The following is a 13255-nucleotide window of genomic DNA, read 5'->3' as shown; positions in this document are numbered from 1 at the left end:
GCCACTCGTCCACTCTCAGCTCCCATAGGCTCAAATGGCCACATCCACTCTCAGCTCCCATAGGCTCAATTGGCCACTCGTCCACTCTCAGCTCCCATAGGCTCAAATGGCCACATCCACTCTCAGCTCCCATAGGCTCAATTGGCCACTCGTCCACTCTCAGCTCCCATAGGCTCAAATGGCCACTCGTCCACTCTCAGTGCCCATAGGCTCAAATGGCCACACATCCACTCTCAGCTCCCATAGGCTCAAATGGCCACACTCGTCCACTCTCAGCTCCCATAGGCCCAAATGGCCACACATCCACTCTCAGCTCCCATAGGCCCAAATGGCTACACTTGTCCTGTTACAGCCTGGACCGATTGTTTGACCCAGTCCAGCCCTGATGAGACTCAACACATCGCTTGTGTGTGTGTGAGAATGAACACACACCTCGCTCGTGTCCCAGACCAACAGTAACACAGAGGCTGAAGAGTCTCTACTTTATTGACCTTCAGAAGACATGCAGGGTAACATAATATAATATAATATAATATAATATAATGTAACATAGCTATACATGCTGTACATACATTCTACATACATATTTACATCAGGCTCAGAACACTGGTGTGTGACCGCCGCTCTCATGCGGGGAGGGAGGGAGGGAGGGGGCAGTGGGGGGTCGCCCTCACACGGGGCGGGGGATTGTGGGTGTGTGTGTGGGGTGGGGGGGGCGGTCTCAGCAGAAAGACTCGCTGCAGTTGGTTCTGTCGAGCTCGTCTCATCTGATCAAGTAGCAGGAAGGATGCTATGGAGCAGCGAATGCCGTCAGAGTCTCTCCTGAAAGAATAAACAGAAGAAAGAGCAACATGAGTGTTGTGTCTCATTAAAGGGTCACTCAGTGAACGGACTGATCAGACTCGTCTCATTAAAGGGTCACTCAGTGAACGGACTGATCAGACTCGTCTCATTAAAGGGTCACTCAGTGAACGGACTGATCAGACTCGTCTCTTTCACGCTTATTCTTATTCACGTTTCAATATGTTTCCATCAGATACATGAGCACTGTGCTTCTTGGTGTTTTAGGCCCCCAACATCGCCTACACGGCAGAGCTGGCTAGAGGGGACTAGGGTTAGGCAGGGTTTAGGGTTAGGATTAGGAGTCTTTAATTCGACGATGGCAGCGCTGCCTGGAAGACGATGTTGGGGGCTTAAAACACCATCGAGCTAATACTGTTTCCTCTACTGCAGGCCTTGTGTTGAAAAGACACAGTTTAATCTGGACTGTGCTTGTGTGTCCAGTTCATTACTAAGCAGTTTAATCTGGACTGTGCTGGTATGCCCAGCTCATTACTAAGCAGTTTAATCTGGACTGTGCTCGTATGTCCAGCTCATTACTAAGCAGTTTAATCTGGACTGTGCTCGTACCACTAAGCAGTTTAATCTGGACTGTGCTCGTACCACTAAGCAGTTTAATCTGGCCTGTGCTCGTACCACTAAGCAGTATAATCTATAATCTGGACTGTGCTCGTACCACTAAGCAGTTTAATCTGGCCTGTGCTCGTACCACTAAGCAGTATAATCTGGACTGTGCTCGTACCACTAAGCAGTATAATCTGGACTGTGCTCGTACCACTAAGCAGTTTAATCTGGACTGTGCTCGTACCACTAAGCAGTTTAATCTGGCCTGTGCTCGTACCACTAAGCAGTATAATCTATAATCTGGACTGTGCTCGTACCACTAAGTGTGAGATGGTGTGAGAGTCCAGTGCGGCCCCTTTCTTCAGGCCCCCCTCGATGGTCACTCCCTCCAGGAAGCCGGAGTTGAAGAATCCGTGCGGGAAGCCTCCGTGTGTGTCGTGTTGGTCGTGTAGGTCATCGTCGTCGTCGCCGCCCGTGCTGAACACTTCTCTGACCCGCTCCGGGACCAGCAGGTCCAGCAGAACCACCAGCCCTCCAATCAGCGCACACAACACACCTGAGAACACACACCTGAGGATCAGCACCTGCACCTGCCATGCACACAACACACCTGACCACTCCGACCTGTGTGTGTGTGTGTGTGTGTGTGTGTGTGTGTGTGTGTGTGTGTGAGTGTGTGTGTGTGTGTGTGTGCGTGTGCGTGAGCGTGTGTGTGTGTGTGTGTGTGTGTGTGTGTGTGTGTGTGTGTGTGTGTGTGTGTGTGGTGCGTTGGCTCACCTGTGGCCAGTGCCAGCCAGAAGGAGTGGCTGTAGTGGGTGGTGAAGGTGGTGTCCCCCAGGGTGAAGGTGCACTGGGGCAGGTTGTAGATGGTGGAGAAGGACGCCATGGAGAAGAAGATGAAGGCCGCAGTGGTCAGCATCATGTAGCCCGCGTACAGGAGGACCGGCATCGAGAACAGGACGTTGGCTAGCAACCAGCAGCAGAACGCCGTCCTGCACCAGAGAGGAGAGGACAGAACACTCCTGAGGACTCTAGAACACTACAGAACACTCACCAGAGAGGACAGAACACTCATGAGGACTCTAGAACACTACAGAACACTCCTGAGGACTCTAGAACACTACAGAACACTCACCAGAGAGGACAGAACACTCATGAGGACTCTAGAACACTACAGAACACTCCTGAGGACTCTAGAACACTTCAGTACACTCACATCAGAGAGGACAGAACACTCCTGAGGACTCTAGAACACTACAGTACACTCCTGAGGACTCTAGAACACTACAGTACACTCACATCAGAGAGGACAGAACACTCCTGAGGACTCTAGAACACTACAGTACACTCACATCAGAGAGGACAGAACTCTGCTGAGGACTCTAGAACACTACAGTACACTCACATCAGAGAGGGCAGAACTCTCCTGAGGACTCTAGAACACTACAGAACACTCCTGAGGACTCTAGAACACTACAGAACACTCACATCAGAGAGGACAGAACACTGCTGAGGACTCTAGAACACTACAGTACACTCATATCAGAGAGGACAGAACACTCCTGAGGACTCTAGAACACTACAGAACACTCCTGAGGACTCTAGAACACTACAGAACACTCACATCAGAGAGGACAGAACACTGCTGAGGACTCTAGAACACTACAGTACACTCACATCAGAGAGGGCAGAACTCTCCTGAGGACTCTAGAACACTACAGAACACTCCTGAGGACTCTAGAACACTACAGTGCACTCACATCAGCGTTACATATACACGTATCTTTATGGCTCTGTCTATCTGCCTGGCTCTGAGTGACACATTCACATTCTGGAACGGTCAGTTCCGCTGCTGTCCAGGTGCTGCCCATAGGGGCGGTCCTTGTGCTCACCATAGCGTGGCCGAGGCGTAGCGTCCGGAGTATCTGTACTGGTAGATGAGGCCGCAGGCGCTGTTGCGTGTGAACTTCTCTGCGATGTACAGGATGGGGTTGGGCAGCCCTCGGTCCAGCGCCTCAGCATACTGCTCATCCAGCTGGCCTGTCCAGCTGAACTCTTCATTGTAGTCAATAGTCTCATTCAGCTGACTGACCGGGTTTCCTGGAGGAGACAAGGACAACTTATACACACTTACAGTATAACGCATGGAGTCGCAACTTATACACACTTAAAACGCATGGAGTCGCAACTCATACACACTTAGATAGATAGATAGATAGATACTTTATTGATTCCCAAGGGGAAATTCAAGAATATATATAATATTCTAATATTCTATATAATAATAAGAACTTATAACGCATGGAGTCGCAACTTATACACACTTATAACGCATGGAGTCGCGACTTATACACACTTATAATGCATGGAGTCGCATGTAAGATCAAATATTCCACAGTGGCCATATACAATGTAAGCCCAACGTGTCACTGCCAAACATGACGCCATCATGACGCCATCCCAGCACTGCACTATGCACGTAGACCTACTGAGTTAAGTCAGCTGTGCATTTCTCCAGCATGAGTTAGACTAATTGCGGGCGTCAACGCCACCTCAAGACATCTCCAGCATGAGTTAGACTAACCGCGGGCGTCAACGCCACCTCAAGACATCTCCAGCATGAGTTAGACTAACCGCGGGCGTCAACGCCACCTCGACATCTCCGAGCGTCCGCTTACCTCTCAGCGTAATGTTGATTCCGGACAGGCCCACGTGAAGGCCCACGTCTGCGTCGACCACCGCGCTGCTGAAGGACTTGTAGGTGCTGTTGGCCTTCATGCTGGCCTGTGCCCAGTCCGCCGTGAAGTTCAGCGCTGTAGCACGGGACACACACGGATGAGTCGCGGGACAGACACACAGCATATGACGTTAACGTTACTAATGTAAAATAGCTGTGTTGAAGAGGTACGGAACAACTCACCTACTATTACAACTCCGATGAAGAGACTAGTGATTATCCGAAACATCCAGAAAAACCTCTAAAATAATGGAGAAAAAAAAGACAATTGGACAGTGCCTACATCTCAATACAATATAACTGTACAAGTAAATAAGAATTAGCCGTAAGACTAACTTTTTGGAAATTGTTCACTCTGAAATTAATTATTGTATTATTTTTATTTGTATGTCGCTTTGGAGTGGACAAAGGCGTCTGCCAAATGAGCATAAAGACTTGAGCGCGTCAAATTGATTCGACAAAATGCAATTAAAAAAAAGTGCTTGATCAGTGCTTGATCTCACTCACCGATTTCCCGCGGATTCCTGGAAGAATAAGAAGGAAAGACGCCGCGAGGACTAAGAAGACCAGAATGATTGTCAGCAGGTTGGTGCTGAAGATGAAAGAGGTCCTTTGTAGCGGGTAGAACGGGTAAATGTCATCGTAGAAAGTCATCTTCGCAGGTCCTGCGAGAAGGCGGAATAACAGTGAGTATAGTTAGTGGAGGTTCTCAGTTACTCCAAGATCGCGGGGATAAGACTCCCGTCTCACCAGGGAATGGGAGACCAACCACCATTCACCGGCAGATGATGACTTCACTGTGTGTCACAAACTCGAAAACGCACACACATTATTTTCTGTAAATGCCAATTATTGGTTACTGCAGTTGTGAACTTATTCGTCGTGAGGCATTTCCACTCATATGTAGCCTGTAGGCTACCAAGGAGGACACACTGTAGACTGCAGGCTATAAAATGTTTCATTTTTAACAGTTTATGTGAAAATAGGCATTGGCCAAATGTTACCTACCTGCTAGTCACAGCTGTGTGGTGCAATACCAGTCTTGAAAAGTCTCCCGGCAGATGTGCAGTACACGGCTCAGCGATGCTGCTTTTATATCACCGCTCGTCCTCAACTCGTGTCCGGAGCTCTTTTGATTGGCATGTCTCGCAAGAGGTGTTCACCTGCCCTGCCCATCCTTCCGCGTGCACTCCAAGTCTCCGTTTTAATGAATATCGTCGGTCTGCGGAAACATAAATAGGCGTTTCTATCTAAGTCGGAAACACCCCCTTTTCTTCTTTAACATCCGGTCTAACATGTATGTCAAAGTAAGGGCACAGCCCGCTTTCCATTAGCATTGAACCAAACTTAGTAAAGCAGAACTAAGTTTAAACGCAATCCAGCAGAAGAAGTTGAAAATGGTTGCAGTGCAATGTTGTAGGCCTACTTGTTAAATAGATTATCCGTTACGAAAAAAATGTATTGTACTGCAGTATCACGACAGTATTCCTATAATAATTACACATCAACGCCTACAGTTAATGCAATTATTTGGATACGAAAAAACCGATATTCATAAAGTTACCACTGCATAAGCACCATGCTACTGAATTGTCAAAAGTCAGTTCTTTATTGGCCATTTGTGCATAAACCATAGACAAATTGGAATTCTTGTGCAGGCCCTTCAAGTCAAATATTTAAAAGCAGACATGACAAATATTTAAGAGCATACATGACAAAAACATGATTCATACAAGACATCAGGCAAACATTGACGTCAAATTATACTGTGTACCCAGTCTAAGAATAGCCTACAGTCCCACAGAGGCAGAGTAGTTTAAGTGCTACAGTAGCCTACAGTGCAAATCCTGCGTCCCTGAGACTGTGAGTGTGTGTGCGTGCGCAAGTGTCACACATCCAAGATATTGCACCCTGTCCCATGTGGATACAAGTGCATACTTCTCATATTGCAGTTTAGATATTGCACAGTTGTCCCATTGATATTGCACCGGATTTCCATATTGCACAAGATAAACATTTACCCATAATAATATTGATATTGCACATGATCCCCACATTCCAGTTAGAATATTACTCAGTCACATTGTTGCTGCACAGTTGTCCCACTAACAATATTGCACCTGATTCATATTGCACATTGTCCCATTAATAGTATCGCACAAGATATTGCACATTGTCCCTAGTATTGCACATAATCTCCACATTACACTGACAAAGTATTGCACATTGTCCCCTTGTTAGCCTTGCATGTAGTCCCATATACAGTACAGTGTAAGATATTGCATATTGCCCTTATTCCCCTTTGTAGTATTGCACCTTTCCCATATTCCACATGTTTACAGGTTTGTCACAAGTTGTATGTGCAGTGTTTGTGTCTGAACAGAGAGTGAGCTGGGTGAAAGGAGTCTTTGATGATTCTCTCTGCTCTCTTCTGGCAGCGCTGTGCATACATGTTTTCTATAGAGGGAAGTTTTGTTCTTATGATCCTCTCTGCAGACTTTATAACATGTTGTAGAGCCCTTCTCTCAGCCTGTGTGGTGTTTCTGTACCAGACAGTGGATTGTAGGATAGGCCTACTGTACAATACAATATTGGACACAAAAATGCTGCAGTAGTGTCTTCCCTTCACTCCTTTGTGAGTCACAAATCAGCTGGCAAAGCATTACAGTCTCATAATATTGCTTTGCATTTACAAGGATTTAGCTCAACAATACACAACACACATCATTCCCCCCTCCCCATTGATCCTCCATCCCTGCAGCACCCTCTCCGATGAAGTAGTACATAGGCTGACTACAGTCAAATGTCTTTCACTATTCCCAGGCTGTGTATCCCAACAAATTAAAAATATTGATTAATATCCTGGTCATTGAGCAAATGTGTTTAAGGTATATGGAGCATTATGTAATCAGACAGCATAGCTCAAGTTCATACTCAATATGGATTGTTCAATAAAGACACAACAACCATTTATTTGCAAAGTAGCCTAAACTTTATTATAGGACAAACCCAGAAGAGATCAACTTTTTTCATGTTTCATAACAGTTTAAGCACCAAGCATGCATTTTCCCAACTTTTGTTAGAGAACAAATGTGCAAATGCGCAATCCTGTAGATTTCGCCAATACTTTGTTGTAGAACAAACACAGAAACTTCTGCAGGCCATGCAAGATAAAATAAATAAAAGTAAAACAAAATCTTGGCCTGTGTGTGCATTTGTATTTGTAGATCACATATTCTGAACAACAAAAGAATAATTTGTAGATCACATATTCTGAACAACAAAAGAATAATTAAATAAGAAATAGATATAAACATCAAATAGCCTGCTAACGTTACATGAAACAATTGAATGGCAACTTCACTTCATTACTAATAACATTACTTTCAGAACCTTTTGTAATTTCAGAACCAATCCATACAGTTTCATAGAAGACCATGATACAGGGCTAAGGGCTTAACTATCAATCTCATACATACCCCCATAATGTACCACCGTTTTCAAATGGCTCTGCATGTGCGTTTCCACCCTGGCATAGTCACCCTTGTACTCTGGGCAGAAAGGGCAGTGGAGCACCTGGGTCTGAACAACTTCTTAATTGCGGCTTCTGACCGCTAGACAGTATGGAAGAATGTAACTGCAGTGATAGGAAGACATATGGAGAACATTAACTTATTAGAGAACATTATCCAACTTCTGCTAAGATTCTAGTAGTGATCAACTAACAGGCCTCTAAAGTCAAACTGACTATTCATGGATTTCATCAGGTCCCTTTCCACAGGTGTATACAATCAAGCACTTTGATTATCAATGCAGACTGCATGGTGCTTGATTAATACACCTGTGCAAAGGGACCTGATGAAACCCATGAATTCAAGTCCATTTGCACAGGTGTATTAATCAAGCACCATGCAGTCTGCATTCATAATCAAGGTGCTTGATTGTATACACCTGTGTAAAGGGACCTGATGAAACCTATGAATACAGTATTAGTAATTGTACTGGTCAAACGTTGTAGAACTCCTAGATGTCTTTGTTTTACATGACAACTCTCAATAATTCTTTATGTCAATAGGAACATAACAAATGAACCTTTTGGTTTTTAATTATGGCATCACTCATGTAGCAAATGCATCACATTGCAAGGATCTTCGGCATAGCCAAAACAAATTCAGCTCGATTCAGCTCCACTACAGTCACTCTAATCAGAATTTAGGGTAATTTGGTGTTAACTGTAACCATTTTTGAGGCCGTTTAAAACGCACCAAATCAACAGGCCACCTGTTCACCACTCAACAGCCGCAGAAAATAGTTAGGCTACAGTTAACCCCAAAGTACCGAATTTAGTTAGGCCTACGTTACGTCTTCACTTTATGTGGGTTTAGTTGAAAACAATGTGCGTTGCTGGCATGCTTTTAACGTTACCACATAAACACGATGACTAATTTTATCACGTATCATTTTAAGTAGGCCTACATATTTTCATACAAACAAACAAGCACCATATCACAAGCAAACAATCTATTCCTCCGTTCTGCTTACTTTCGCCTTGCTACCCATATTCTAATATAACGCTGGAATTGCTTAAATGGTAGTATAAGACATAGTTATAGATATAGAAGTTACTTACGTCTCATCGGTTTAGCTGCAATTTCTCTGCTATCGTAGCTTCTCCGTGGCTTCGACGAGGACTTCAGAGGACTTTTACAAACTGATAAAAGGAAGTCAAACTCCGGAAATTAAGCATTTCCCAGAATGCAGTGCAAAGCTCCTTCTGATTGGTTGACTATTCACGACAGGAACGCCTAATTGGGGAGTTTCTTGCAACATACGTAACGCCCATGCCGCAGACCGACCCTCCTCGTTTTAATCGCACAGCTGCTTAGACAAACACGTTACCTGCCCAACACCGCACTCACTCTTTGTACATTTACTCGTCGTGCCGGATCGTCTTACGCGCAGGTAAGTTGTATTCCTAACTCCTCACTTGTATTGCAGTAAATGCGGCTACATCAGTTATGTTTTCAGAATGTACCGCTCTGTGAGCAGAGTTAGGCACCGAGCATAGATTTGTATTTTTACTTTATTTCTAATGCGCTGTCAAAACCGAAAGAAGACCTCTTCATTATTTCTTTCCGTTTTAGGCTACTTTGAATGAACATGCCGACTTTTACTGAGTGCCGTGCGTCTCTCTCTCTCTCCCTCTCTCTCTCAAGTGTCCTCAGAAACCCTTGTGCCAGTGCGCTTGGATGCTCCCTGCCATCATGTATTTAAGCAGGAAGATCTGCAGCGTTGCGCTTCTTTTGACTGTGACTGCCGTTAGTTCCAGTAAGTGGATATCATTTCATTTCAGTCATATATTTTAAAGAAAAAAATACTAAAATGAAACTACTAATAACTTGAAAACTATTAAAATAGGTAGACTGCTCATGAAATTTTATTCACAAGAACATTTCCTGACAAAATATGTTCAATCACAATTACATATCTTATATAATTATATACATATGTCCAACTACTATAGAATCCGAGACCAGTGTTGCCTGGGAAATCCAACGCTATGACGGCTGGTACAATAACTTAGCTTACCATAGCCGTGGAGCAGCAGGTAAGCAGCTCCATTCATTTCCTCTCTAGATTCTTGTTTTTATATTATTATTATTATTATTATTATTATTATTATTATTATTATTGCTATTATTATTATTATTTCACGCCGTCCAGTAACAGTCTCCCTGTGCAATAAATGTCTCTTCGCGCTGTTGTGTTGCAGGTGAGTCACTGACGCGTCTGCTACCCGCGCGGTACTCGGACGGGGTCTATCAGGCGCGCGGAGAGCCGGGGTTGCCCAACGCGCGCCGGGTCAGCAACGCGGCCACGCAAGGTCCGTCTGGACTGCCCTCCTCCCGGAACCAGACCGTGCTCTCCCTGTTCTTCGGTCAGTGTTTATGTGTTTACCACCTAAGTGTTCGACACAAACTATAAAACAGTGTACCGCCTCAGTGTGTCCATTGGTGCTCCCCAACCCCTCTTTTTAATAGCATCCATTCATTTTTATTTTTAGTTTAATTCTGTAGTGGACACTTGAGCACAAGGAATTTTATTACTTATAAATGATTTTTAAAAGTACATGACAAACTTTGAACTTCAACTCGAACAGTGTCGCCGCTACCACCACGTGCATCACGCAGTGTGTATAGGGCACTAAGGGGACCCCAACATTTAGCCAATAAATAGCTTTACTGCAACTGCTTTTTAATCTGATTATGGAATGTTTATAAGGTCAATATGAACCTACAGCTACATAATAATGATACTGGTCGGGTTCGCTCTCGAGATCCAGCTTGAACGTTATGCGACATCATTTAATTTGGAACGCGCAAGAGAGGGATCAAGAGAGTGGCAGGTGCTGGCTGGCGCGTCATTGTTGATCATTCATATTTATCGTACTTACACACCTTTACCGGATTATTTCAGTTACCCGGTCATTGCCAGTAATCGTGTTCGCATGTAAACACATTAATTGACCATTAGGGCTTTGGCCTGAAAGCCTGTCATTCAGAGTCAGGCATGCTGCTGTTAGTGCAGGGACAGACATGTTGTGAGCTTCTTTTGTTCCCTGTAGTCTTTTGGCCAAGGACTTCATGGCTTATTTCACTTATTCTTTTGGCCCAAGACTACATGGCTTATTTCACTTATTCTTTTGGCCAAAGACTACATTTCACTTCAGATTCTTATTCTGTCACTCTTGACACTCCAGCAACCAAAAACCAATCAGAGCTGATTGCCACATTCCAAGACAATAGAGGGAGAGGCGACATACAGGCACACACAGCCTCCCTGTCACCTCCCATTCACACACCCAGTCTCACACACACACACACACACACACACACACACAAAGAGAGTCACACACACACACACACACACACACACACACACACACACACAGACACACACACACACAAAGAGAGTCACACACACACACACACACACATATATAAATGTAGTAGAAATATTCCATGATTTTGCTTTAGTCATGACCACCAGCCTTTGATCATGCGAATCCTTGTGAACCAGCTGCCCTTGTGACCTTCTGATCATTTGATGATGAGAGAGGGCGACTCCTTATGATGACCCAATTAAGAGAGGGCGACTCCTTATGATGACCAATCAAGAGAGGGCGACTCCTTAAATGTGTACGTGTAGAACGTGTAGAACGTGTAGAACGTGTAGAAGCAGCGTGGGAGCGCTTAGCTGGGTTATGTAGAGCGTGCGTGCGTGCGTGCGTGCGTGCGTGCGTGCGTGCGTGTGTGTGTAGCTGCACTGCCCTAAGCGCTGAGCTACAGTATGCTGGGTTATGCTATGCTATGCTATGCACTACCCCATGGAGGTATTATAAGAACTGGAGAAAGTGAGAAAGTCCCGCCCCCATTCATTTCAATGGGAATGCTAGGCTAGTGAAAATTGCCAAAATTGAACGATTTTTTCAGGCTTCAACATGGCGTTTCAAGGGGCTTGTTTCCGGTGCCGTTTTACTTAGCCAATTAAGTGGCAGGTTACTGATTGATGAGAGGCACAGAAGGAGAGCTCGTGCCCACACTAAGCTCGTGCTTGAGCTGAGAGTGGAACAGCCACCAATCAACATGAGGAAAACAGCACCGGACATGATGTATTTCTGGAAAATGGCGACGAGGAAGTGCCTTGCTAATCGGCGAAGCTAATCAGTCAAATCCAGACCCCCTGCACTGCCCTAAGCACTGAGCTATGCTGGGTTAGCTATGCTGGGTTATGCTATGCTATGCACTGCCCTAAGCGCTGAGCTATGCTGGGTTATGCTATGCTGGGTTATGCTATGCTATGCACTGCCCTAAGCGTTGAGCTATGCTGGGCTATGCTATGCTATGCTATGCACTGCCTTAAGCGCTGAGCTATGCTGGGTTATGCGTCAAATTAGAAGCCCATAGAGCTCACAGTAACCCAGCACCCAGCCCATAGAGCTCAGAGTAACCCAGCACCCAGCCCATAGAGCACACAGTAACCCAGCACCCAGCCCATAGAGCTCACAGTAACCCAGCACCCAGCCTATAGAGCACACAGTAACCCAGCACCCAGCTTATAGAGCACACAGTAACCCAGCACCCAGCCCACAGAGCTCACAGTAACCCAGCACCCCTCTCCCAGCCCATAGCGTCCGGTCTGACCCCATTGCGCGTGCTCTGTGTGTGTGTGTGTGTGTGTGTGTGTGTGTGTGTGTGTGTGTGTGACCCCATTGCGCGTGCTCTGTGGTCGCACCCATGCTGCACAGGGTCCTTTGTGAAGCCCCTGTTGTGGTGACCTCAAGCAGTGTCCCCTGTACACACTTGTGTGTGTAGACCACAGCTGGAGGGGGGGCTCTAGGAAGCAAAACCCTAATGAGAGCATGACCCAGATATTCAGCGCGCTATTGGCCTGCATCTGTGTGTGTGCTGACGACGGAACCGCGTGTAAAGCAGGAGCAATGCAGTTTGACCTTTAACCCGACAAACTGTTCAATCTGTCTGATTTGTCAGTTGGTTTGAAATGAGTTACCATTACACACACACACACACACACACACACACACACACACACACACACAAATGCAGTGCCTTGCTGACTTAGTGGGAGCATTTCCTTTCCTTTGTTGGGTTGACCAGCAGACTTTATTGACGATGTCTAAGTAGCAGACTTTCCAAAACTGAGACTGTGCTCAAAGAGACAGCACAGAGGGCACACACACACACACACACACACACACACACACACACACACACACACACACACACACACACACACATACACACATTCACACACTCACACACACACACACACACACACACACTCATTACACTCCCACCCACATCCCCACACTGCCAGGTTCTAACTCGCCCACACAGGAACACATGACCACAGACAGACAGAGAGCTGACACAAACAGAAAGAGGAAAAAGAAGCTAAATGACCAGCGTCCATGCTGGTACTGACATGTCCTGTTGTCCTGTTGTCCTGCTGGTGTGTGTAGTCCTTCCTCTAGGGTACCACATGGTGTCTGATGTGTCTGTTGTCCTGTTGCTGTGCTGTCTGATGTGTCTG

General features: G+C 45.6%; 2 protein-coding genes and 1 long non-coding RNA gene across 3 annotated transcripts in view; 1 reads left to right on the top strand and 2 right to left on the bottom strand.

Annotated features, from left to right (window-relative positions):
- Window positions 1-497: 497 nt before the first annotated feature.
- duox2 (dual oxidase 2) lies at window positions 498-5273 on the bottom strand. Its single transcript, XM_062547456.1, has 8 exons — window positions 5150-5273; window positions 4649-4806; window positions 4325-4382; window positions 4083-4217; window positions 3297-3504; window positions 2182-2396; window positions 1722-1960; window positions 498-822 (listed from the first exon to the last, which is right to left on the bottom strand). The coding sequence occupies exons 2-8, from the start codon at window positions 4793-4795 to the stop codon at window positions 811-813; spliced, it is 1014 nt and encodes a 337-aa protein (XP_062403440.1). The 5' UTR covers window positions 4796-4806; window positions 5150-5273; the 3' UTR covers window positions 498-810.
- A 1837-nt stretch (window positions 5274-7110) lies between these two features.
- LOC134094210 (uncharacterized) lies at window positions 7111-8830 on the bottom strand. Its single transcript, XR_009940432.1, has 2 exons — window positions 8772-8830; window positions 7111-7778 (listed from the first exon to the last, which is right to left on the bottom strand). It is a non-coding gene; the product is annotated as an uncharacterized LOC134094210 (long non-coding RNA).
- Window positions 8831-9031: 201 nt separating this feature from the next.
- The window catches only part of duox (dual oxidase), a 47271-nt gene continuing 43047 nt past the window's right edge, over window positions 9032-13255 (top strand). The window contains exons 1-4 of the mRNA XM_062548252.1: window positions 9032-9103; window positions 9358-9469; window positions 9666-9749; window positions 9915-10079. Of these exons, the coding sequence (XP_062404236.1) occupies window positions 9391-9469; window positions 9666-9749; window positions 9915-10079 (328 nt within the window). The 5' untranslated portion in view covers window positions 9032-9103; window positions 9358-9390. The remainder of the gene's footprint in view (window positions 9104-9357; window positions 9470-9665; window positions 9750-9914; window positions 10080-13255) is intronic.

This window comes from Sardina pilchardus, chromosome 10 (genome assembly GCF_963854185.1).
Source record: "Sardina pilchardus chromosome 10, fSarPil1.1, whole genome shotgun sequence".
NCBI lineage: Eukaryota > Metazoa > Chordata > Actinopteri > Clupeiformes > Clupeidae > Sardina > Sardina pilchardus.
The sequence above is the reverse complement of the archived record's forward strand: the minus strand, read 5'-3'. Positions and strand labels throughout refer to the sequence as shown.